The 26,093-nt window shown below is 49.5% G+C and overlaps 1 protein-coding gene across 1 annotated transcript; it reads left to right on the top strand.

Moving 5' to 3' along the window:
* The first annotated feature begins 12,277 nt into the window (after window positions 1-12,277).
* NMUR1 (neuromedin U receptor 1) lies at window positions 12,278-25,169 on the top strand. The gene is made up of 3 exons (XM_023724510.1): window positions 12,278-12,384; window positions 20,330-21,230; window positions 24,487-25,169. The coding sequence occupies exons 1-3, from the start codon at window positions 12,382-12,384 to the stop codon at window positions 24,867-24,869; spliced, it is 1,287 nt and encodes a 428-aa protein (XP_023580278.1). The 5' UTR covers window positions 12,278-12,381; the 3' UTR covers window positions 24,870-25,169.
* The last annotated feature ends 924 nt before the right edge of the window (window positions 25,170-26,093 follow it).

Raw genomic sequence — 26,093 nt, forward strand, 5'->3', positions numbered from 1 at the left:
CTCCGCAGGCTTGCTTCTATGGCTTAGGAATGAGGGGCTCCCATGGAAAGAAACACCCACTGAAGTTGAGCTCACAAAAGGTCAAAACCAACAAAAGCAGCAATCAGAAGGAAATGGGAGGATTAACACCCAAGAAATAGAATTAATAGAAAAATCTGAAAAAGAATTTAACTAAAAATGTTTAAAGTGTTCACGGAAAAAAAGAAAGAAATATAAACCATCAAGGCAAAGAAGGAATACAATGAAAAAATAACAGGTAGATTTGAAAAAAGAACCAAGTAAAAGTTGTAAACATAAAAATCAAGTTAATAAAAAGAAAAAGAAAAAAAAAAAAAAACCTTTATTGGCTGGGTCAAACAGTATTCTAGACACAGCCAAAGGGAGAATCAGTGAGTTAGAAGAAATTTTCCAGAATGCAGCATAGAGAGGTTGAGAAATCACAAAGGATTTGTGCGGCAGGGATGATAGAATAAAATGGCACAATCGCCATAAAATAAGAATTCCAGAGGGAGAGAATAAAGAGAATGAGGAAAATTGGCAAATCTGTGCTAAATAAATGTAAGTATTGAATATTTCAAAAATGAAAAGAAAAATATTAACTAGAGGGTTTAAATAAAGAGGTGAAACAAAAAAATCTGACATTAACACCACTACTTATAATAGAAAGCGCTAATATAGTGCTTGCACCATGCCAGGAACTATTCTGAATGCTTTACATATGTCAGCTTATTTTCTAGACAATAATACCGTAAAAGACTGGGCGAGTTGTGTTCGGTAATGTTTCGGTGTGTATATTTCCACCATAATTAAAAAAAAAAATCATAAAAAAAAAAGACTGGCGGAAATTGGCGTTAAAATGTTCTAAAATCCTTATATTATCTGTGAAAAGCATAAAGGTAATCAATATTTTTCTATATTTTCAATTTCTTATGTATCAAGAAGAATTAATCTTGAACTCTATTTTAGTTCTTAGTGATGAATACTCCCTGCCGTCTAGGCATTGCGAAGTATCACACTTCCTGTCCTTAGAGTTGATTGGATGGGGCCATGGGACTACCGTGGCCAATGAGCAGAAGTGATTTAAGTGATTTCCAGGCTGAATATTTAATTGCCAGTGCAATACCCCAGAAGTCTGGCACAGTGATGTTCAAGATAGTGGTTGCTCCATCGGTCTCTGCCCATGAATGGCAGGTAAGAAGAGCACTCCCCTTATCTCCCTGCAGAGACCCATGATAGACATGTAACCTGAGTGAGAAATAAATGGTGTCCAGGGCTGGTCTAGAAGCTCCCCTGCATCACCAGAGATCCATGCGTCCTTTACCTTTCAGCTCTGCTATCCTTAGGATTTGGCTTCCAGCCTCCAGATCATGTCAGTGTCCATGATGACTGCTGGAGCTCCAGCCATCACATCGGCATTCCAGAAAGGAAATAGGAGATGAAGGCTGAGGAAAGGGTAAAAATGGCCCTTGTTCAGCTGTTTGTTGCTCTCTTCCCAAGAGTTTTCGCATGAGTCCCACTCAACACCTTCTACTCAAGGGCCTCTGCTAGTTGGCAAATGGTCACCTGGGAAAAACAACAAAGTAGGGTTCTGTCTGTGTGGAAAAAGAGAAGTGAATGAGTGTTGGGTGGGCAGCAGGCCATAGGCGCCAATATGCCCTCTACCCACTTACAGCCCAGACCACCTTACAGCCAGTGACTATTTCAAATTTTAAGTTAATACATGCACATGATTTAGAAAAAACAAAACAAAAACCTAGCAACATAGATGATAACTATATTAAAAAAACAAGTCACTACGCTGGACCCTTTGCCTCCTTTCCCTTCCCTGGGGGACTTGACAGGGTCTTGCTGGTCCCCTAATTTCAAGCCTGGGCTGTGCAAGTGGGGACCTCCCTGGCTCATTTATGGGTCTAATCAGATAACTCAGGAGCACAGTGGAAGGTTCTGACCCTTTGCACAGAGTCCGCTGCATTCTGCCCCACCCCCACCCGACTGTAACCTCCTGCTTCTCGCTCCTGGTGGTTTGTGTGGTCACATGAAGCCCAGCTGAAGGGACAGGCAGAATAAACAAAGGAGGAAGTGAACATATCCCACACGGCTCCCCTCTGGGGTAAAGGGCAGCAACGAGACTTGCTCACGTAACTCTCACTGCCACCGTTCCCAGGCCTGAGCAACGTGTGTGTGTGTGTGTGTGTGTGTGTGTGTGTGTGTGTGTGCGCGCGCGCGCGCGCGCACGCCAGGCGAGCTTGTGGGGCTGAGTCTGGCTCTGAGGCTATTCTTGACTTTGGCACAAGCCTTCTCCCTGGGCAGTCAGCCAGTGGGGAAAGTCTCCCCAAGTGGGTTTCCTACAAATGGGGCTGCAAATCAACCCCACACCAAGGGAACCTTGATGTCAAACCCAAGAAGGATGTTTGCTTTAGTTTGAGTTGCCTCAGAAGCACACCTTGAGACAAGAATTGGGTGAAGTAGTTTCTTTGAAAGGTGATCCTAGAAACATGGTGAGGTTGTAGGAAAGTGAGACCAAGAAGGAAAAAAGAAAGGATGTGCTAATGGGCAATGGGTTATGGGCAACTGGCTCAGTTCTACTGGGGAACCTCTGAGAAATTTGTGGAAGATGCCTCAGAGCTGTCCCACCAAGGGGCAAAGAAGCTGTAATGTTTTAGTTATCTATTGCTGTGTAACAAATTACCCCCAAACTTAGCAGCTTAAAACAATAAATATTTATTATATCACACTGTTTCTGTGGATCAGGAATCCAGGAACAGCTGAGCTGGTGGTCTGGGTCTGGGTCTTTTATAAGGTTGGGATCATCTGAAGGCTTGATTGGGGCTGGAGGATCCACTTCCAAGATGGCTCACTCATTTGCCTGGCAAGTTAGTGCTGGTCATTGACAGGAGTCCCTAGTTCTTTGCCACATAGCCCTTTCCATAGGGCTGCTTGAGTGTCCTTACAACATGGCAGCTGGCTTTCCCCCAAAAGCAAGTGATCCAAAAGAGAGTAAGGCAGAAGCCACAATGCTTTACGGTCCAATCTTGGGTGTCCCACACAATTCCACAATAGTCTATTGGATGATTTAGCCCTATTCGGTGTGGGAGGGGACAACACAAAGATGTAGAAGCCAGGTGATATAGGAGAGAGTCTTGTTCACACGAAATACATGCTCCAGTATTCAGGGAGGCTAGGGCGTTGGGTCAGCAACTTAGAATGATTCAGGGCAAGAAGTTACTTGTACGATTGCTAATGTGCTTTGGCATTAAGAAAACCCCACGTGCCCCAGGGCCTCTCCGGGGGTTAGCTCGTTTAACCCTCACAGCAACCCTTGTTTTATGGACAATAGCGATGAGGCCAGAGAGGAGAGGCCCCTGCAGGTCACACAGCAGCTGGGGCAGAGGAGGACTCAAGCCAGGTCTGGGCTGACGTTGAAGCCCACTCTGCAAGCTGTCCTTCAGATCATTCAACAAGGTCGCCCTTCCCAGAGGTGGCGTGTGGCTTTGCAGTGGAGTGGGTTCGAGATGTGTTCCTTCCTCTGAGAAATGAGGAGGGCGCGCCCTGCTCACAGCCTAACTGAGACAATACACAGAGTGTAGGAAGTGCCTACAGATGGTGCTGTGGGGGCTTCTACCCCGGGCCACATAAAGGATGTGACCCCAGCCTAGTTTCCGGTGAGGAGCCCCTGTGTGCACCTGATGCTCTGCCCAGCCCGGCATCACCCTTCCATCCCCACCCTGGCACTGCGGAGCCCCCACACCAACACCAGGAAAGCAGGGACTCTGGGGCAGAGGTGTGAGCTGCCTGGCAGTGAGGAGTGGGGAGGGGAGTGGACTGTTGTGCAGCCCCTCACTCCTTGCGCTGGACCTGGGGGTCCTTGGGTGCACAGCAGAGGTGACACGGTGTGGGGGCAGGATGGGGGGACACAGTGGGAGGTGTGACAGTTGGGGTGACAAGATGGTGGTGATATATGGAGGGGCCTCAGGTGCACAGGGGTATATGACAGGGTGGGGGTGACACAGTGAAGGGTGTGACACACACTTGGGGTGACCAGATGGTGAGATGGAGGGGGCCTCAGGTGCACAGGGCTGTGTGACAGGGTTGGGGGGACACAATGAAGGGTGTGACACACACTTGGGGTGACAAGATGGTGGTGATATGGAGGGGCCTCAGCTGCATGGTGCCATGTGACAGGGCAGGGTGACACGTTGAGTGTGTCGCTGTGTCCACATTTCCCCGAGCCATCCTCGGAAAGTTCTTGACCAAACTAACCAAAAAAAAAAAAAAAACAACAAACAAACAAACCCGTTGCCTTGGAGTCGATTCTGAATCATGGCAACCTCACGTGTTAAAGAAAAGAACTGCCTCACAGGGTTATCTTGACTATAATCTTTTTAGAGGCAGATTGCCAGGCCTTTCTTCGACAGGCCGCTGGGCGGGTTTGAACTGCCAACCTTTAGGTTAGTAGTCAAGTGCTAACTGTTTGCGCCACGTGGGGACATGACCAAAGTTGACCTGACCTTAATGATGGTCTGAGGAAAAGCCTTGACCAGAGCCACGTCACCGGAATGAAACAAGGAACTGCTTTTAAAAATGAAAAATATATGTACCTACACGTATAACTATTACCCGAGGAACAAACGTTCGCCGTTGAATTTTTTTAATAAGTGAAAACAAAAAGAACAGAATTGCTTCACTTGTTCCGCAACCCGGAATCTACCTCCCAGAGATAACCAAAACAACCCCGCTGCCATTGAGTCGATTCTGACTCACAGCAACGGAGTAGAACTGCCCCATAGGGTTTCCCAAGGCTGTAATCTTTATAGAAGCAGACTGCCACATCTTTCTCCCGGAGAGCAGCTGGGGGGTTCCAACTGAAGACCTTTTTGGTTAGCAGCTGAGCAATTAAGCACTGCGCCACCACCATTAACTTCCGAATCAGACTTCCAGAGAGAAGGGCAGCCGGGGGTGGAGCCCGGACCTGCTTCACTGACCACAGCCAGCTGCTGGACCAGCCCCATCCCATGCTCCTCTCGGCAACTCCTTGAGAGGTGTCAAACCAAAAACCAAACCCGTTGCTGCTGAGTGGATTCTGACTCATAGCAACCCTATAGGACAGGGTAGAACTGTCCCATAGGGTTTCCGAAGAGGGGCTGGTGGATTTGAACTGCTGACCTTTTGGTTAGCAGCCGAGCTCTTAACCATTGCGCCACTAGGGCTCCTTGAGAGGTATACATGCCCCCATGTTACAGATGGGGAAGCTGAGGTTGGAGAGGGAAAGGGACTTGCCCAAGGTCACAGGCCTGGCCATGGCCAAGTCCTTGCTCTTGCCCCTTACTGCTCAGAAGGAGACTCTACTCAGGGGAAGAGAGGGGCCTGCAGGAGGGCCCAGGGGGAAGGCTCCTCCTGGGGTCCTTTGGGATCCTTTCCTGCAGCCAGGGTTCAGTGTGGGGCTGACCAGGAGCCCTTCTGCCCTTATAAAGTCCTGTTTATTGCAGGCCACTCATTCCCTCGTTTACAGGGACTCTACCAAACACACTTGAGAGCCTTCTGGAAACATGAGAGGCTGAAGGCAGGATCCTAGCACGACCACGAGGGGGGACAAGGACAGCCCGGCACCTCCATACTGACGGGGCCTGGGATCCAATCTATCTCTTTGTCTTTCCATTTCTCTCTCTCCATAGCCCCTTCTTCCTAGAGGACAAAGAGAGAAACCTCTAGGTTATTTTCTCTTACTGCCTGGGAAGAAAAGTATTAAAAAGCACCTCCTTTTTGTTCAGGAAATGTTATCGAACTCCCAAGACATGTACCTACTCTCATTTGTTTGAAAAAATAGTTATCAATGCCATCTGGAGCCTCTGCATCCTATATTTCATTTAATCCTCATGATAACCCTATGAAGCCGGTACTATTATCACCCCCGTTTTACAGATGACAAAACTGAGGTTTAGAACATCTAAGCAACCTGGCCTAAACAGACTAAGGATGAAGACAATAAAACGTGCATCACTGGAAATTCATTTCACAGCCTCTTGGCTGCAACCACACATGGTGGCCCGTTAGAAGCCACCAAATTCTAACTAGAGTATTTTTGAATTTATACCAAGAATTCCAGAGCAATTGACTATGTACATCTACGCCCAGGGGAAAAGCACTTGATGAGCCTGAGTGGTTTCCACAGGGTAGCTGCCCCTGGGCCAGAGGGTGCATGGCTAGCCCACGGAAGGCCCACCCACAAGCAGTTCAGAGGCAGTTAAGAATAGCACCCCCACATGGCAGCTTTTGGAGAAAACTTGAACAAACATAACAAAACGAGGGAAAGGCACCAAGGGCTGCAGGAGGGGAAGTAGGCCAGGCACCAGCAAACACCCAGCTCTCTGAGGGTGTCTTAGCTATCAAGTACTGCTATAACAGAAATACCACAAGTGTTTATTTTCTCACAATTTAGGAGGCTAGAAGTCCAAATTCAGGGTGCCAGTTCTAGGGGAAGGCTTTCTCTCTCTGGCAGCTCTGGAGGAAGGTCCTTGTCTCTTCTGAGCTTCTGCTCCTGAGCCATCTTCATGTGGCTTGGCCTCTCTCTCCCCCCAGCTCTGCTGCTTTCCCTTGCTTGTTTAATCTCTTTTATCTCTCAGAAGAGATTGACTCAAGTCACACCCTACGCTAATCCTGTCTCATGAACATAGCAAACAACCCAGTCCCAAATGGAATTATAACCACAGGCATAGAGGTTAGCATTTACAACACATATATTTGGGGGACACAATTCAATCCATAACAGAGGAGGTCATTATGCACATGTATTTTCTTCTTTTTCTTAAGCCCAGGCTCTTGACATTTGACCCCCTTGGGTGCTGGGGGAGCTAAGGTCAGAACTATAGAGTAAAGGTGGTAAGCTTTTTAGTAAGACAATTTTGGGTTCAAGTCCCAGCTCTGCCACTTGGATGTGTGACCTCGGACAAGTTACTTAACTTCAGAAGTTGTTGCTTCCTTGTGTTTAGAGCCTTATGGCTTCCTGGCCACCTCTCAAGATATCTGAAGTTCGGAAGCCGCTCTCTTGAGAGCAGGTGGTTCGTATGTCTTCTGTTTTTGAGTCCAAATAGACTGAGATGGGTTTAAATTTATAGTTCCCAGAGGTAGCTCCCCCAAATGGGAGTATGACCCAGTCCTTTGGAGTGTTTAACTCTGGAATCCCTTATCTTCTGCAGGGATACATGTTGTCCATTTTTCAAAAATGGTTTTGTCAACCTTGTAATCCAGTTGGGACAAGCCGTCCCCTCCAGGCTGGCCCATGTATGCCTGAGATGGCCCTGGGGCTCCACCTCTGCCACCCTTGTTGCCAGCACTCTCTCTGAGGCAGCAGGGGGTCTGGCGGATGAGCTTCTGTTCTGAAGCCTAATTCTGAGCTTCCATAAACTGAAAGACCCCCAGAGGAGTTTCCATAATGCCTCTGTATGTGGTTTGTTGGCTGGGAAGTCCTGTGGGATGTGAGGATGGCCTCGATTGCCCTTGATGAGGAGGTACCAGGACCACCACATGGGCACCCAGTAAAGCTGGCCCCATCTCAGGGTGGCCTGAGAGACACAAAGCTCTTTATGGCCCTCTCACTGTGTGACCTGAGCATGTCCTCTCTGTGGCCACAGTAGAGGTGGGGGCAAGTCACACAGGCCAAGCCCCTGGAGGACTAGTAGCATCTCTATGTGCTCCCATGCCTGCCTGAGGCTGGCAGCTCTTTCTGGGATAGCTCAGGAATGGGAGAGCTCTGGTGGCAAAGGGCCAGTAGCTGGTCCCAGGAGGCCCTCTCTACTGGCAGGGAGGGCAGAAGCCACAATCCCTGGGGGGTCCTCAGCTACAGTCCCCACAGTCCAGCTGCAGGGCCCAGGCCTGTCTGCACTGCAGCCAGGTCCCCCACAAGTCTGTGCACTCCTTGTTCCCACCGGAGCTCAGCTCGCCTGCTCTGGGTTGCTGGGGGCCTTGCCCTTCCAAATGCTGCTTCCTCCAAACTCCTCTTCTGCTCTGCAGCTCTCATCCAAGCCCTGACTCCTGGCGGTTTTCTGGTGTCTTCCAGAGAATCCTGAGCACAGTCGTGGCTGCCGTTTCTTGAGTGCACCAACCCTGCGCTGAGCGCTTGAAGACACATGATCTTGATTAATCATCAAGGCAACCCGGACACACAGGTGCTCTTTCCTGTTTTACAGACCAGGAAGATGGGGTCCGGGGTTGGCAAAGGGCTCACGGCAGACAAGGGCTCACCCAACCCCATCGTCTCCAAAGCTGAGCCCTGTCGTCCCAGGTTGTACCTTCCTTGGCCATCTTGCTTCTTGGGAGTGGGACCGTTTCCAGGATCAGAGCCAGGCCTAAGGGGCTCAGGAGTGCAGATGACTAGACACAAGCCGTGCAGCTCACTGAGGTGCCATCTGAGCACCAGAAATGGGGACCCACCACTCTGAGGAGCTCAGACACCCACTTCTGCTTCTCTGGCCAAGGCCTGACCTGGGGTGACTCCCCCACCCCAGATATCTGCTATTCCTAGTGCTCCGTGTTCGCTGAGCCTGGTGCTGGTGGGACCGGGGCTGTCCCTGTGGTCAGGTTGCAGGACAGCCCTACCCACTCATTCGATGCCTCAGTGTCCCCAAGCCTATCTCCTCTTCCTTATCTCTCTCCCTAGGCAGGAAAGGTGGGTGTTGGGGGGTTCTGGGTGAAAGACGGCTGCTAGCCAGGCTGAGGAGGTCTGTGAAGAAGTGGTCTGGGGCAACTTTCCCTCTGTAACAGTCAGGGGAGCCAGCAAGGTGAGGTGGGGTTGTGGGGCAATCACTTGCCTGAGGCCTCAAATATTCTACCCAGGTATCCTGGAAGTCCTGGGTGGTGCTCTGTTGGGCGTATTTGCTGTCGTGGGTGACCCCTCAGCACCCTGGTCTAGGCAGCCTCTCACCAGCCAAACTAAGGAAGTGGAGGCCTACACCCAGCAAGCCTGGGGTGCATTTACTCCAAGCCTTGGCCCTATGGGTGTGCCCTGTGGACACAGCCATGAGGAAGTCACCTCAGGACCTGAGCAGGGAGGTAATAGGATGACACTGGGTCCTGATGGGACACGCTGTTGCAGTGGTCTCTAGGGCCAAGTCTCTAGGGTCTCTGGACAGTGTGGGAGTAGGGCTATGGCTGTGATGGCCACTGGGCCTCTCTTCTGGGGCTACCCTCGTAGCCTGATGAGGTCTTGGATTTGTTCCTAATTCTGGGTGAATGTTGTGGCAAGTGTAGAAATTCCTGACTGGCGGGGGCCATCCACCTCTGCAAGGCACGGATGGGTCCTTTCCCCAGCTCTGGCAGGGGGTGTGGGAGGGTGGGGGGTGGTCTGAAGGCCATTCAGAGTGTATGCACAGTGTGTGTGTGTGTGTGTGTGTGTGTGTGTGTGTATGTGTGTGCGTGTGACAGTGACTCATCGGATGGGGTGGAGGAACCTGGGGGAGAAAGAGGGTACCTCCAATTTTGATTAAATGGAGGTCATCACATCTGATGTTTGTTGTGCTTGGTGCCATGCTGAGCACTGTGCTAAATCCTTACGCTCAGTGTCTAGACACCCTTATGATAGTGGTGAACGTTGGTTACCCATTCTATAGGAAGGGGGACTGGGGCACAGAGAGCTTAATCACATCCCAGAGTCCCCCAGCTCACTAGCGCCTTTCTGGTCCTGGGGCTTTGGGTTTATTCCCTCCCAGTACTTCTCAAAGTGCGATTCCAGAACCTGGGATGCTCTGGAGGGTGCTTATCAAAAATGAAGATTTCTAAAAAACCTGGAAATAACAAATGTTGGAGAGGCCATGGGGGAGATTGGAACTCTTATGCACTGCTGGTGGGAATGCAAAATGATACAGCCATATTGGAAAATGACATGGCGCTTCCTTAGAAAGCTAGAAATAGAAATACCATATGATCCAGCAATCTCACTCCTAGGAATATATCCTGGAGAAACAAGAGCCATCACACGAATAGACATATGCACACCCATGTTCACTGCGGCATTGTTCACGATACCAGAAAGATGGAAACAACCTAGATGCCCATCAACAGATGAATGGATAAACAAACTATGGTACATACACACAATGGAGTACTATGCAAAGAGAAAGAACAATGATGAATCTGTGAAGCATCTCATAACATGGATGAAACTGGAGGACATTATGCTGAGTGAAATAAGTCAATCACAAAAGGACAAATATTGTATGAGACCTCTACTGTAAAAACTCATGAAAAAGTTTACACACAAAAAGAAACAATCTTTGTTGGTTACGAGGGGTGGAGGGGGGGAAATACTAAATAGACAATAGGTGAGTAGTAACTTTGGTGAAGGGTAAGACAGTACACAATATTGGGGAAGCCAGCACAACTTGTACAGGAAAAGGTCATGGAAGCTCCATAGACACTTCCAAACTCCCTGAGGGACTGAACTGCTGGGCAGAGGGCTGTGGGGACCGTGGTTTCAGGGAACATCTAGCTCAATTGGCATAACAGTTTATAAAGAAAATGTTCTACATTCTACCTTGGTGAGCAGCGTCTGAAGTCTTAAAAGCCTGTGAGCAGCCATCTAAGATACTCCCCTCGTCTCACCCCTTCGGGAGCAAGGGAGAATGAAGAAAACAAGATACAAAGAAAAGATTAGTCCAAAGGACTAACAGACCACAGCTACCATGGCCTCCACCAGCCTGAGGTCCAGTACAGCTAGATAGTGCCCGGCTACCACCACTGACTGCTCTGACCAGGATCACAGCAGAGGGTCTCGGACAGAGCTGGAGAAAAATGTAGAACAAAATTCTAACTCATAAAAAAAGACCACACTTACTGGCTTGTCAGAGACTGGAGAAACCCCAAGAGTATGGCCCCTGGACACCCTTTTAGCTCAGTAATGAAGTCACTCCCGAGGTTCACTGTTCAGCCAAAGATTAGACAGCCCCATAAAACAAAACGAGACTAATGGGGCACAACAGTCCAGGGACAAGGACTAGAAGGCAGGAGGGGACAGGAAAGCTGGTGATAGGGAACCCAAGGTTAGGAAGGGACAGTGTTGACATGTCATGGGGTTATTGACCATTGTCATAAAACAATACGTGTACTAACTGTTTAATGAGAAACTATCTGTCCTGTAAACCTTCGTCTAAAGTACAATAACACAAAAACTTGAAAAAAGAAAAATGAGGATTTCTGAGCCCTGCCCCAGACTCGGTGAATCAGACTTTCTGGGAAGAGGCCCAGGAGGCAGCACTTTAGCCTGTGAGGCCCAGTATTTCTAGACTCCCTAGCAAGTTCCCTGAAGACATAACTTCCAGCCGAGGAGCAGGGCTGCGGGAGGTGATGGGCAGGGAGGGCCCTGGGACAGGGCGGACGGAGGATTTTCATGGGTAGTTTGAGGGAGTCGGGGAGGCTGGGGTCTGGCTCCCTCATTCTCTCCCCGCCCCACCCCCCACTGTGGTAGGGGAAGGGAGCAAGGGGACATTTGAATGGATGAGGGACAGGGTATTGGGCTGAGGGAGCATAGTGAGGAGAGGGGGTACTAACAAGACAAGTGAAGGCGGCTAGACTGTGGTGTGTTCTCAGGAACAAATGGGGACCCTGGGGAAGTCAAGCGCAAGCCGTGCCTCTCTTGGGGGCTCAGGAAGGCGGCCCGGCTGTGGGAGGTGGGGCTGGAGGGAGAACGGAAGCTCCTACGCTGCCCTGGGAGGATCTGAGAGGGGAGATGGTGGGAGAGCAGCGGAGGCTGCAGTCCTGGGATTGGGGAGGAGGGAGAAGGAGGAGTCCTGGCTCTGGGAGTGGGGTCTGGATCCTGGGAGAGCTGAAAGAGTGCCAGGATGAGCCCCTTTGGGGCACGTTGATTTTGAGGGGCTAGTCGGACATTCTTGGAAGTGCATCTGAAATGTGAGGCAGGAGGAGGTGGGGACTGGAGGGACATTGTGACAAGGTGATTATCCTAAAGTCAGCACGCTGGAGGGTGGAGACAGCGTGTGAGCCCAGATTTGCATCTCTCTGAGGTTCAGTTTTCTCATCTGTGAAATGGGTTGTTGGGAGGGTTCCGTGAAATAAAGGTGTTCCCGGAACACAACTCGAGCGTTAGATGGGTGTGGGGGCTTGGAGGCCGCCTCAGGGGAGCGTGTCCTGCTCCCACAGCCGGGAGGCTGGGGGGTGGCACTGCCCCCTGGTGGCTCTCTAGCCAGGGCGCCGGGGCTGCGACAGGCGGGGCGACGACGGGGCGGTCTGCTCTTGGGCAGCTCGCCGCAGTCCATCAGTCCGCAGGCGCCAGGCACCGCGTCTTTCGGTCCATCAGTCCGCTGACGCTGTCCTCCTCACACGCGCCGTCCCCGCGCTGGGCGGTGGGCTCCGGGCTAGGGTGGCCCCGCCGACGGCATGGTAGGTGCAGGGGGCGGCGCGGGGGCCAGGGTCGCGGCCGGGGAGAGGAAAGGGCTCGCAGGTCGCCCCAGGGCGGGGTCGGAGGCTATTTCCCTGATGGGGCGGGACTGGGGGCTCCGCTGCACGACCCTTCCTGGGGCGGGGGGAGCCTCCCCAACCCTAGAGGGCGCCTGCGCGCTCCGGCTCATCCCGGGAGCAGGTTAGTGCGAAAAGTGGGAGTGGGTGAAAATGCGCCTGGGCCCCAGGTGCGGGGATTCTGTGTGAGAGAGGCAGGGAGGCTGGGTGAAGCAGGCTTCCAGAGTCTGGGAAAGAGCTGAGGACCTGGATGGAGGACCTTGGAAGGGGAACCGGGGGTGAGCAGGCACGGGGGCAATGGGGAACGGAGCTGAACGAGTAGGGAGAGGACCCAGGAATCAAGCTTAAGTGGAGTGGTAGGGGGCACTGAACCCACCCACAGGCCCTAGCAGACTCAGGCGGGCATCCAGCCTTGTCCCACCAGGACACAGGCCCAGCAGAATTCTGCTTCAGCTCCTGCCCTTCTCCCCCTGGACTCTGTCCTTCCTTTTCCTTCTGGGAAACAAGTATCATGCTAAGCTGGATTGAATGGAGCACTTAAAATGTGCCGGCCACACCCCTGAGAACTTTACATGTCTCTCATCCAGTCTTCACAGGAACTGTGAGGTAGGCTCTGTGGATGTCCCATTTTGCAGGTGAGGAGACTGAGGCACAGTTCGGGGAAGTCACAGCTGGAATGGCAAAGCCAGGATTTGACCCAGGCCTGTTTAGCTCCATGGCCTGGGTTCTTAGCCATTATACCCAGCGACTGGGCAAAGAGATGGGGAGCCCTATGGAGAAGCGGGAACCCCAGAACTGGCAGTATTAAGAGTGTCAAATATTTCGACTTTGAACAGTTCAGTTGACAGACAACAAGCACCAACATTTGGATCCAGCATTACAGTTCATAGTGTTTTCATTCCCTCACTTGGTCCCCACGGTGGCTCAGTCCCACAGTGAGGCAGGTCTCGTGTTAGTCCTTTTATGGACTGAACTCCCTGATCTTCATAAGAAGGAAACAGCCTCGGAGAGTGACCGTGCACAAGGTCACAGCCAGGAGTTGAGGGAGGCTGGATTTGAATCCATGCAGCTGCTTCCAGACCCCCTGCTCTTAAAGACAATGCAGTACTGCATATTGGGCATTTTACAGATACCCAAGCTGAGGCTCTGAGTGCAAACTGCGGTTCCAAGGGCTTCTCCTGAACCTCATGTCTTATTTATTTATTTATTGTTGTACTTTAAGTGAAAGTTTACAATTCAAGTCAGTCTCTCATACAAAAATGTATACATACACTGTTACGTGACCCCAATTGCTCTCCCTATACTGTGACAGCACACTCCTCCTTTCCACCCGATTTCCTGCATCCATTCAACCAGCTCCTGATCCTCTTCACTTTCTCATCTCAGCTGCCCACTTAGTCTCATGTATCTACTTGAGCTAAGAAGCACACTCCTCACGAGTATCATTTTATGTCCCACAGTCGAGTCCAATCTCTGTCTGAAGAGTTGGCCTTGGGAATTGTTTCAGTTCTGGGTTGACAGAGAGTCCGGGGGCCATGCTTTCTGGGGTTCCTCCAGTCTCAGTCAGACCATTAAGTCTTGTCTTTTTACTAGGATTTGAGTTCTGTACCCCACCTTTCTCCTGCTCCATCAGGGACTCTCTGTTGTGTTCCCTGTCAGGGCGGTCATTGGTGGAACTCCATGTCTTGAAAGGGGAGAGACATAGGGGAGACTGTGGATGTCGAAGCCTCTGCTTGAGAGGGTCCATTCCTTATTCAGAGGTGTCAACAAATCGTGAAATTAAAAATTGAAGTACCATATTTTATCATTTTTAAGATGTACTTTTTAAAGTTGTTGTTAGATGTTGTCTAGTCGGTTCGGACTCATAGTCACCCTGTGTACAACAGAACGAAACACTGCCCCGTCCTGCGCCATCATCACAATCCTTGGTATGTTTGAGCCCATTGTTGTAGCCACTGTGTCAATCCATCTGGTTGAGGGTCTTCCTCTCTTTCGCTGACCCTCTACTTTACCAAGCATGCTGACCATTTCTAGGGACTGGTCACACCTAATAACATGTCCAAAATACATGAGATGAAGTCTTGCCATCCTTGTTTCAAAGGAGCATTCTGGCTGTACTTCTTCCAAGACAGATCTGTTCCTTCTTCTGGCAGTCCATGGTATATTCAGTATTCTTCGCCAACACCATAATTCAAAGGCATTAACTCCTCTTTCATTTTCCTTATTCATTGCCCAGCTTTCACATGCATACGAGGCTATTGGAAATACCATGCCTTGGGTCAGGCGCACCTTAGTCCTTAAAGTGACATCTTTGCTTTTTAACACTTTAAAGAGGTCTTTTGTAGCAGATTTGCCCAGTGCAAAATGTCATTTGATTTCTTGACTGCTGCTTCCATGGGTGTTGATTGTGGATCCGAGTAAAATGAAATCTTTGACAACTTCAATCTTTTCTCTGTTTATCATGATGTTGCTTATTGGTCCAGTTGTGAGGATTTTTGTTTTCTTTACGTTGAGGTGTAATCCACACTGAAGGCTGTGGTCTTTGATCTTCATAGTGCTTCAAGTTCTCTTCACTTACAGCAAGCAAGGTTGTGTCATCTGCATAATGCAAGTTGTTAATGAGTCTTCCTCCAATCCTGATGCCCCATTCTTCTTCATATAGTCTAACTTCTCGGATTATTTGCTCAGCATACAGATTGAATAAGTATGGTGAAAGGATACAACTCTGACACACACCCTTCCTGACTTTAAACCATGCAGTATCCCCCTGTTCTGTTCGAACAACTGCCTCTTGGTCTGTGTACAGGTTCCTCATGAGCACAATTAAGTGTTCTGGAATTCCCACTCTTCGCTATGTTATCCATAAACTGTTATGATCCACATAGTAGAATGCCTTTGCATAGTCAACAAAACACAGGTAAACATCGTTCTGGTATTCTGTGCTTTCAGCCAGAATTCATCTGACATCAGCCTGATATCTGTCGTTCCATGTCCTCTTCTAAATCCTGCTATAATTTCTGGCAGTTCCCTGTCGATGTACTGCTGCAACTGCTTTTGAGTGATCTTAAGCAAAATTTTACTTGCATGTGATACTAATGATATTGTTCAATAATTTCCTCATTCTGTTGCATTACCTTTCTTGGGAATAGGCATAAATATGGATCTCTTCCAGTCGATTGGCCAGGTATCTGTCTTCCACATTTCTTGGTATAGATGAGTGAGCACTTCCAGAGCTACATCTGTTTGTTGAAACATCTTAGTTGGTATTGCATCAGTTCCTGGAGCCGTGTTCTTTGCCAAGACTTCAGTGCAGCTTAGACTTCTTCCTTCAGTACTATCAGTTCTTCATCATATGTTACCTCCTGAAATGGCTGAACATCGACCAATTCTTTTTGGTATAGTGACTTTGTGTATTCCTTCCATCTTCTTTTGATGCTTCCTGTGTCATTCAATATTCTGCTCATAGAATCCTTCAAAATTGCAACTTGAGACTTGAATTTTTTCTTCAGTTCTTTCAGCTTGAGAAATGCTGAGTGTGTTCTTCCTTTTTGGTTTTCTAACTTCAGATCTTTACACATGTCATTATGATACTTTACTTTGTCTTCTCTAGCCTCCCTTTGAAATCTTCTGTTCTGCTCTTTTACTTCATCATTTCTTCCTTTTGCTTTAGCTGCTTTACATTCAAGAGCAAGTTTCAGAGTCTCTTCTGACATCCTTTTGGTCTCTTCTTTCTTTCTTGTCTTTTTAATGACCTCTTGCTTTCTTTATGTATGATGTCCTTGATGTCATTCCACAACTCGTCTGGTCTTCAGTCATGAGTATTCAATGTGTCAAATCTGTTCTTGAGATGGTCTCTAAATTCAGGTGGGATATACTCAGGGTCACATTTTGGCTGTCATGAAGTTGTTTTAATTTTCTTCAGCTTCAACTTGAACTTGCATGTAAACAGTTGATGGTCTGTTCTGCAGTCAGCCCCTGGCCTTGTTCTGACTGATGTTACTGAGCTTTTCCATTGTCTCTTTCCACAGATACAGTCAATTTGATTCCTGTATATTCCATCCAGCAGGGTCCACGTGTATAGTCACCACTTATGTTGTTGAAAAAAGGTATTTGCAATGGAGAAGTCGTTGGCCTTGGAAAATTCTCTCATGCAATCTCTGGCATTGTTTCTATCACCAAGGCCATATTTTCCAATTAACGGTCCTTCTTCTTTGTCTCCAACATTCGCATTCCAATCAACAGTAATTATCAACGCATCTTGATTGCATGTTTGATCAATTTCAGACTACAGAAGTTGGTAAAAATCTTCAGTTTCTTCATCTTGGGCATTAGTGGTTTGTGCATAAATTTGAGTAATAGTCATATTAACTGGTCTTCCTTGTAGGTGTATGAATATTACCCTGTCACTGATAGCATTGTACTTCAGGATAGATCATGAAATGTTCTTTTTTTTTTATTATTGTGCTTTAAGTGAAAGTTTACAATTCAAGTTAGTCTCTCATACAAAAATTTATACACACCTTGTTATATGACCCTAGTTGCTCTCCCTATACTGTGACAGCACACTCTTCCTTTCCACCCTAGATTTCCCATGTCGATTCAACCAGCTCCTGACACTCTCTGCCTTCTCATCTCGCGTCCGGACACGAGCTGCCCATTTAGTCTCATGTATCTACTTGAACTAAGAAGCACATTCTTCACGAATATCATTTTATGTCCTATAGTCCAGTCTAATCTTTGTCTGAAGAGTTGGCCTCAGGAATGGTTTCAGCTCTGGGCCAACAGACAGTCTGGGGGCCATGTCTTCCAGGGTCCCTCCAGTCTCAGTCAAACCATTAAAACTAGCCTCTCTACTAGAATTTGAGTTCTGCACCCCACTTTTCTCCTGCTCCAACAGGGACTCTCTGTTGTGTTCCCTCTCAGGGCAGTCATTGGTGGTAGCCGGGCACCATCTAGTTCTTCTGGTCTCAGGCTGATGAAGTCTCTGGTTTATGTGGCCCTTTCTGTCTCTTGGGCTAATATTTTCCTTGTGTCTTTGGTGTTCTTCATTCTCCTTTACTCCAGGTGGGTTGGGACCAACTGATGCATCTTACATGGCTGCTTGTAAGCTTTTAAGACCCCAGACGCCACTCACCAAAGTAGGATGCAGAACATTTTCTTAATAAACTTTGTTATGCCAGTTGACCTAGATGACCCCTGAAACCATGGTCCCCTGACCCCCGCCCCTGCTACTCTGTCCCTCGAAGTGTTTGGTTGTATTCAGGAAACTTCTTAGCTTTGGTTTAGTCCAGGTGTGCTGACTTCCCCTGTAGTGTGTGTTGTCTTTCCCTTCATCTAAGATAATTCTTGTCTACTATCTAGTTAGTGAATACCCCTCTCCCTCCCTCCCCATTCTCGTAACTATCAAAGAATATTTTCTTCTGTGTTTAAACCTTTTCTTGAGTTCTTATAATAGTGGTCTTATACAATATTTGTCCTTTTGCAACTGACTAAATTCACTCAGCATAATGCCTTCCAGATTCCTCCATGTTATGTTGCACAAATTCATCGTTGTTATTTATCGTTGGGGTAGTATTCTATTGTGTGAATATACCAGAATTTGTTTATCCATTTGTCTGTTGATGGGCACCTAGGTTGTTTCCATTTTTTTGCTATCATGAACAGTGCTGCAATGAACATGGGTGTGCATATATCTATTCGTGTGATGGCTCTTATTTCTCTAGGATATATTCTAAGGAGCAGGATAGTATGGTACTTCTATTTCTAGCTTTTTAAGGAAGCGCCAAATCAGTTTCCAAAGCAGTTGTACCATTTTACATTCCTACCAACAGTGTATAACTGTTCCAATCTCTCCACAACCTCTCCAACATTTATTATTTGATGTTTTTTTGATTAATGCTAGCTTTGTTGGGGTGAGATGGTACCTCATTGTAGTTTTGATTTGCATTTCTCTAATGGCTAATGATTGTGAGCATTTCGTCATGTGTCTGTTAGCTGCTTGAATGTCTTCTTTGGTAAAGTGTCTGTTCATATCCTTGCCCATTTTTTAATTGGGTTACTTGTCTTTTTGTTGTTGAGGTTTTCCAGTATCTTGTAGATTTTAGAGATTAGACACTGATTAGATTTGTTGTAGCCAAAATTTTCTTCACAGTCTGTGGATTGTCTTTTTACTCTTTTGGTGAAGTCTTTTGATGAGCATAAGTGTTTGATTTTTAGGAGCTCCCAGTTATCTAGTTTCTCTTCTGGTGTTTGTGCATTGTTACTTATGGTTCATATTGTGTTTACACCAGGTATTAGGGCTCCTAGCGTTGTGCCTATTTTTTCTTCCATGATGTTCATCGTTTTCGATTTTATATTTAGGTCTTTTATCCATTTTGAGTCAGTTTTTGTGCATGGTGTGAGGTATGGGTCTTGTTTCAGTTTTTTGCAGATATGGATATCCAGTTATACCAGCACCGTTTGTTAAAGAGACTATCTTTTCCCCAATTGACAGACTTTGGGCCTTTGTCAAACATCAGCTGTTCACAGGTGGATGAATTTATGCCTGGATTCTCAATTCTGTTCCATTGGTCTATGTATCTGTTGTTATACCTGTACCAGGCTGTTTTGACTACTATGGCGGTATAATAGGTTCTAAAATCAGGTAGTGTGATGCCTCCCACTTTGTTCTTCTTCTTGAATAATGCTTTACTTATCCGGTGCCTTGAAATGTTCTTTTTGACGATGAATACACCATTCCTCTTCAATTTGTCATTCCCGGCATAGTGCACCATATGATTGTCTGATTCAAAATGGCCAATACCAGTCCATTTCAGCTCACTAATGCCTAGGATATTGATCTTTATGTTTTCCATTTCATTTTTGACGATTTCTAATTTTCCTGGATTCATACTTTATACACTGCACATTCCAATTATTAATGGATGTTTGCAGCTTTTTCTTCTCATTTTGAGTCGTGCCATATCAGCAAATGAAGGTCCCAAAAGCTTGACTCCATCTACGTCATTAAAGTCAACTCTACTTTGAGGCGACAGCTCTTCCCCAGTCATATTCTGAGTCCCTTCCAACCTGAGGGTTTCATCTTCCAGCACAATATCAGACAATGTTCTGCTGCTATTCATAAGGTTTTCACTGGCTAATTTTTTTCAGAAGTAGACCGCCAGGTCCTTCTTCCTAGTTTGTCTAAGTTTGGAAGCTCAGCCGAAACCAGTCCACCGCAGGTGACCCTGCTGGTATTGAATATCAGTGGCATAGCTTCTCACATCACAGCAACACGCAAGCCCCACAGTACAACCAACTGACAGACACGTGGGGTGTAGTGTGAGGTATGGGTCTAATTTCATTCTTTTGCATGAAAGTTGTCCCAGAACCATTTACTGAAGAGTCTATTCTTTTCCCTTAAATGGACTTGACACCTATGTCGAAAATCAGTTGACCATAGATATATGAGTTTACTTCCGGACTCTTAATAATATTCCATGGTCTATATGTCTGTCCTTATACTAAGGTGGACATTTTTACGTTTCTGAAATTGTAGTACATCTTATAGTGGATGACAGTTTTTTCTTTTTCAAAACCAAAAGAGGAGCACTGGTGGTGCAGTGGTTAAGAGCTCGGCTGCTAACCACAAGGTCAACAGTTTGAATCTACCAACTGCTCCTTGGAAACCCTGTAGGGCAGTTCTCCTCTGTCCTATAGGGTTGCTATGAGTCGGAATTGACTCGATGGCAATGAGTTGTTTTCTTTTTTCTCAGCAGTACGTAAAATAATGGCCACCTTAGCGTCGATGGCCCCTTTGGTTTGATAGATTATAACAGAGCCAGGATCCACCAAGTGACCTTTCTGGTTGTTTCTGCCATCTGTTCCACAGGCCCCTCTCTGCCTCAATTGCTCCATCCTCTCTGGAGACCTGCCCCCAGAGAGTACAAGGATCCCTGTCCCCTGCAATGGCAGTAGGGCCTGGGGGCTCTTTGAACCCGAGGACCTGAACCTGACTGACGAGATGCTGAGACTCAAGTACCTGGGACCCCAGCAGACAGACCTGTTTGTGCCCATCTGTGCCACGTACTTGTTGATCTTCGTCGTGGGCACCGTGGGCAACGGGCTGACCTGCGTGGTCATCCTATACCACAAGGCCATGCGCACACCTACCAATTACTACCTCCTCAGCCTCGCCATGTCCGACCTCCTGGTGCTGCTCGTGGGCATGCCCCTGGAGCTCTACGAGATGTGGCACAACTACCCCTTCCTGCTGGGCGCCAACGGCTGCTACTTCCGCACGCTGCTCTTTGAGACAGTCTGCCTGGCCTCCGTGCTCAACGTCACCGCCCTGAGCGTGGAGCGCTACGTGGCCGTGGTGCACCCGCTGCAGGCCCGGTCTGTGGTGACACGGACCCATGTGTGCCGTGTGCTTGGGGCCATCTGGGGCCTCGCCATACTCTGCTCTGTGCCCAACACCAGCCTCCACGGCATCCAGCAGCTGGATGTGCCCTGCCGGGGCCTGGTGCCTGACTCTGCCATCTGCACCCTGGTCCGCCCACAGGCCCTCTACAAGCTGGTGGTGCAGACCACCGCCCTGCTCTTCTTCTGCCTGCCCATGGCCACCATCAGCGTCCTCTACCTGCTCATCGGGCTGCGGCTGAGGCGTGAGAGCATGCTGCTCAGATGGGAGGCCAAGGGCAGAGGCGCCGCTGAGGCCAGGTCCAGTGACACCTGCAGCCTGCAGCAGAGGCTGCAGGACAGGGGCCGGAGGCAGGTGACCAAGATGCTGTGTAAGTGTCACTGCTGGGAAGAGTGGGCTCAGCCAGGCACAGGATATGAGGCTGGGGGTTCAGGGCTTGAGGGAACGCTGGTGTATGCTTGGTTTATGAAAACTGAGTAGGTGTTTTGAGGTAAGTCTCCCCACCCTCCATGCATGCGTGCGTGTGTGTGTGTGTGTGCGTGTACTCCTTTAGATTACCCTGCTAGAAACTTATCAAAGATATTTGTTATTGGCTCATGGCAGGATGGGCTACATAATGTGCGGGGCCCAGTGCAAACTTTAAATTCAGGGTCCTTGCTGAAAAATTAGTAAGAATGTCAAGACGGCAGCAGTAGAGCATGATGCCAACCAGAGGGCCCGTCTGTGTTTGGGGCCCTATGCAATCACAGTTCACACCCAGGAAACTGGCCCTGGCTCATGGAAGCAAACCACAGAAAGGTGTGTGGTGTGGTGTGTGTGTGGAGTGTGTGGTGTGTATGTGTGTGTGTGTGTGTGTGTGTCGTGCGTATCAGGGCCAGTGGATGACAGAGCAGGGACCTGGGCCTTTCAGGTCTCTCATCTTGGCCCCTAAATATGTCTCAGGCTCAGTCCCTGCTCTGTCATCCACAGGCCCTGACACACTACACACACACTACACACACACACACACCCCACCATGTACCTTTCTGTGGTTTGCAAGACAAGCTGACACTAAGCAGCCCAGGGGCATGGCCACAGGGCACAGTCCTCTTTCCTGAGAACTTCCTTTAGTCGCTATTGAAAAATCCAGGGAAGGGTTCTGATTGGTGGGGTTTAGGTCATGGCCCACCCCCTGGGCCAGAGTGGCAAGGTGGTAAAGAGGGCAGCCCCCAGTGGAACCACATGGTGGGAGCGTTCCCACAAGAAGGGAAGGAGCATGCTGAGCCTAGAAGAAGGGAGGGGTGCTGGAGAGGCCAGATGATGAATTTCCTCTAGGTGGTGTCTGTGGCTCTCTTGAGAGAGTGGAATGTACACAGGAGTGGTGATTCATCTACAAGAGGCTGGTCAAGAGGCCTGTTTGTGAGGGTCAGAGCACTCCCTGGGTGGTGCAAATGGTTTGCGCTCAACTACTAACCTAAAGGTTGGTGGTCCCAACCCACCCAGAAGCACTGCAGAAGAAAGGCCTGGCGATGTGCGTCCATAACGATTACAGCCAAGAAAACCCTATGGAGCAGTTCTACTCTGTAACACATGGGGTCGCCATGAGTTGGAATTGACTCCATGGCAATGGGTTTGGTTTTCTGTTTTGGTGTCAGAGCCCAGAAGAATCGGGACAGAAGTCCAAGTGTGGATTAGTGCAGCCCAGGGCCCACGCAGCTGGGCTGAGGCTCTGCAGACCTTACCGTGGCCCAGACACCTGACTCTTCTTCAAAAATAGTGGCCCCTGGGAAGTAAGACAAGCTAATACTAAGCAGATCATTGGTTCCCTCGCCATCCCACTCCACCCCAGCACAGCCCCACCTCAGCAGCCCCAGAATCAGGTAGGTGGGGTGAGTCAGGGCAGGGGAGAGAGCTGGGGAGACCCGTGGTCAAACCCGCAGGATTATGGCCAGCTAACTGGGGACAGAGAGAGAGGCCATCCCTCATGCCTCTCAGACAGGACTGACCCCAGAGCTCTGTGCTGGCCTCCCAGCTCTGCATGAGGGTGAGGCTGAGGCAGGCTTGGCCTGCACTGAAAACCAATTGCCTCTCTGCTCTACCACCACCCCCTGCCACCCCACCCCCCGAAAACTTGGCGAAGTCTGCAGTGGTGCTCACCTGGGACAGAAGGTGGTGGGGTGTTTCCTTAAGGCCGCCTTGCTTACTGGCCTGGGACTCGCTGGCTTTCTTCTCTCCCTCCCCCTCTCTCCTGTTGTACTTTCTGAGGGCCTACTGTGCACCAGGCTGTGTCCTGGGGGCTTTGTAAGCAATATCCTGTTTGTAACACAGGATTTTGAGGAAAACCACGCTAGGGTATGACGGGGAAGACACTCCAAAGGAAAGACAGTTGGAGAAGTAAACACAAGAAATAAACAAAAATCAAGGCACAGACCCAAGGAAGGACATGGCTGGTTCAGACCAAGGCCCAGGAGAGTGAGAGCTGGGCCAGCCTGTCCTGCCTTTTGCAGAAGGTGGGTGGGGCGGGAGTACCCTCTCAAGTGAAGAGGCAATTAGTATGGGGCGCTGGGGCTAGGAAGGCTTGCACGGCCGAGGCAGGCATAGTGTAATAGTGTGGCGTGTAATGTGTAGTGTGTTTTGTGTGTGTGTATGTGTGGTGTGTGTGGCGTGATGTGATATAGTGTATTTGTGTGGAGTGTGTGGTGTGTTTCTGTGGTGTGTGTGTGGTGAGTTTCTGTGGTGTGATGTGGTATGGTGTGTTTGCGTGTGTGGTGTGGTACATGGTGTGATGTGGTGTGTGTGTGTGGTGTGTGCAGTGTGTGCTTGTGTGGAGTGTGTGGTGTGTGTGTGGAGTGTGTGGTATGTTTGTGGTGTGGTGTGTGTGGAGGGTGTTGTGTGGTGTATGTGGTGTGTGTGTGGTGTGATGTGGTATGGTGTGTGTTTGTGTGGAGTGTGTGGTGTGTTTGTGTGGCACATATTTGTGTGGAGTGTGCGGTATGTTTGTGTGGTGCGTGTTTGTGTGGAGTGTGTGGTGTGTTTGTGTGGTGTATGCAGTGTGTGGTGTGGTGTATGTGGTGTGTGTGTGGTGTGATGTGGTATGGTGTGTATTTGTGTGGAGTGTGTGGTGTGTTTGTGTGGTGTGTGTGTGTGTGTGTGTAGAGTGTGTGGTGTGTTTATGTGGAACGTGTGGTTGGGTGTGCGTGTCTTACTCTCTCTGGCTCCACAATCTCACTGTCTACTGCTCTGAGCATGTGCCCTATTCTCCTGCTTCTCTCACTTATGCCTCGGCAAGCCTGGCCTCCACACAGGCACTCTGACTTGGCCTCAGCCCCACCATCTGCATCCCGTTAGTGGCTCAGCATCCGCAGCTAAGAGGCACCTAACAATTCCTAATCCCATGGTGACAGAATCATTGGGTCAGCTTGGCTCAGATGTCCACCCCGTCCCATCAGCTGTGGCCAGGAGGTAGACACGGGGCCCACTGCCCGGTCATGAGACTGGTGTGGCCAGGGCAGGCAAACTTCCAGATGCGGTGGGCAATGGTGGTCTGTGGGACAGGAGAGGAGGTGAAAATGGGGCAGGCCAGACTGCAGCTGGGGAAGGCAGTGAGGGGCTCCGGCGGCACTCAGATCTCCCTCTCTGCCCCACAGTTGTGCTGGTTGTGGTGTTTGGGATCTGCTGGGCCCCGTTCCACGCTGACCGCCTCATGTGGAGCCTCGTGTCCCACTGGACAGACAGCCTGCATCTGGCCTATCAGTACTTGCACGTCATCTCTGGCGTCTTCTTCTACCTCAGCTCAGCCGTCAACCCCGTGCTTTACAGCCTCATGTCCAGCCGCTTCCGAGAAAACTTTCAGGAAGCCTTGTGCTTTGGGGCCCAGTGCTGCCACCACAGACCCCGCCACGGCTCCCACAGCTTCAGCAGGATGACCACAGGCAGCACCCTGTATGACCTGGGCTCCCCGGGCGGCAGAGCCCTCCCTCTGGCTGAGAATGGTGGCCCAGAGGGGCTGCAGGAGACTGACTTCTGCTGAGGGAGCCTCGAAAAAGCTTTAACCGGAGGTCAGAGGGCCACGTGCAGTTTGGGGGGGCCTCAACCTGCCTTCTTTTGCAGAGACGTCTTCATGACTTGCCCCCTTGTGTCCTGTCCCCACTTCAGCCTAGAAACTCTGACCAGCACCTCAGTGACTCCTGCCCCCAACCACGTGTTTGAGATTGAGGGCGATCCTGAGAGAAAGAGGAGTGATCCCTGATTGCTGAGGACCGCGTTGCACTAAGCGCCGTACTGTCTTTTACCCCTCATAAGGGACATAAAGGTGCAGCTGCCCGCTAGACCCCCAGGACCACCAGTCTGCCTGGTTCAAGTGCTTCCCTGCAAAAACGTTGGCCCTCAGTTAACAGGAACACAGCAACACTCTCCAATTTCTGGAACGTTCCCACTTGGCCCTGCTTTCTTCCTATTTCTTATCCAGCCTCTGCAGTTCTGGCCCCTTCTGCCCATCTCTAGCTTTTCCCTGCACCTGCCTCCTCCCACTGAACCCCACTGGCCCCCAGTACCCTTGTTCTGCTCTGGGATCTCTGCCTGGTGGGGCTGCTGGGGGGCAGGGGCACCTAAGGATCCAGGGAATGTGGATGCAATCTCTGCTGCCACCTCGTCGTATCCCAGTGACTCGCCTCATCTTTCCAGGCCTCGGTTCCCAAACGAAAGGAGCCCGACACTCTACAGTGTCTGCTTTGGCACTTTAAGCTGTGGTTTCCGTGTGTGCGGAAGACACTGCTTGTAAAGAAATTGCTGATACCCTCAGATTAATGAGGCGGAAATTACTGTCTGCGTACCATCTCCATTTCCTCCCTGACCTCCAGGTGCTCCCCATAACCAAGAGCCACTGAGGGCTTGTTTTTCGCTTATGCTAGAAGTGGGGGGGTGGAGGGGGGCGGGGGAGATAGGAGGAGGTGGAGGGGGGAGCCTTGGCACTGAACTGAGGGCCACGTGTGAGCAGAGCCCCCCCTGCCTGCCCCCAGCCTTGCCTCAGCGCAGGCAGCTTGGGAGGTGAGCAGAGTACTGAACCTGGCTGCTCAGATTATCTCTGGGGGAAATAATCTGCTGTGGGTCGGCCAAGGGCAAAGAGTGACCCTGCGGGCAGGGTTCTGCTTTGGGCTGGAGGAGATGAGAAGAAGGAAGGAGCAAATAACTCCATGAAACTAAGTCCCATCCTGAGTCCCCAGGGGCCAATTCGGTGCTCAGTCAGGACTCAGTC

This window comes from Trichechus manatus, unplaced genomic scaffold, assembly GCF_000243295.1.
Source record: "Trichechus manatus latirostris isolate Lorelei unplaced genomic scaffold, TriManLat1.0 scaffold00249, whole genome shotgun sequence".
In the NCBI taxonomy this organism is placed as follows: domain Eukaryota; kingdom Metazoa; phylum Chordata; class Mammalia; order Sirenia; family Trichechidae; genus Trichechus; species Trichechus manatus.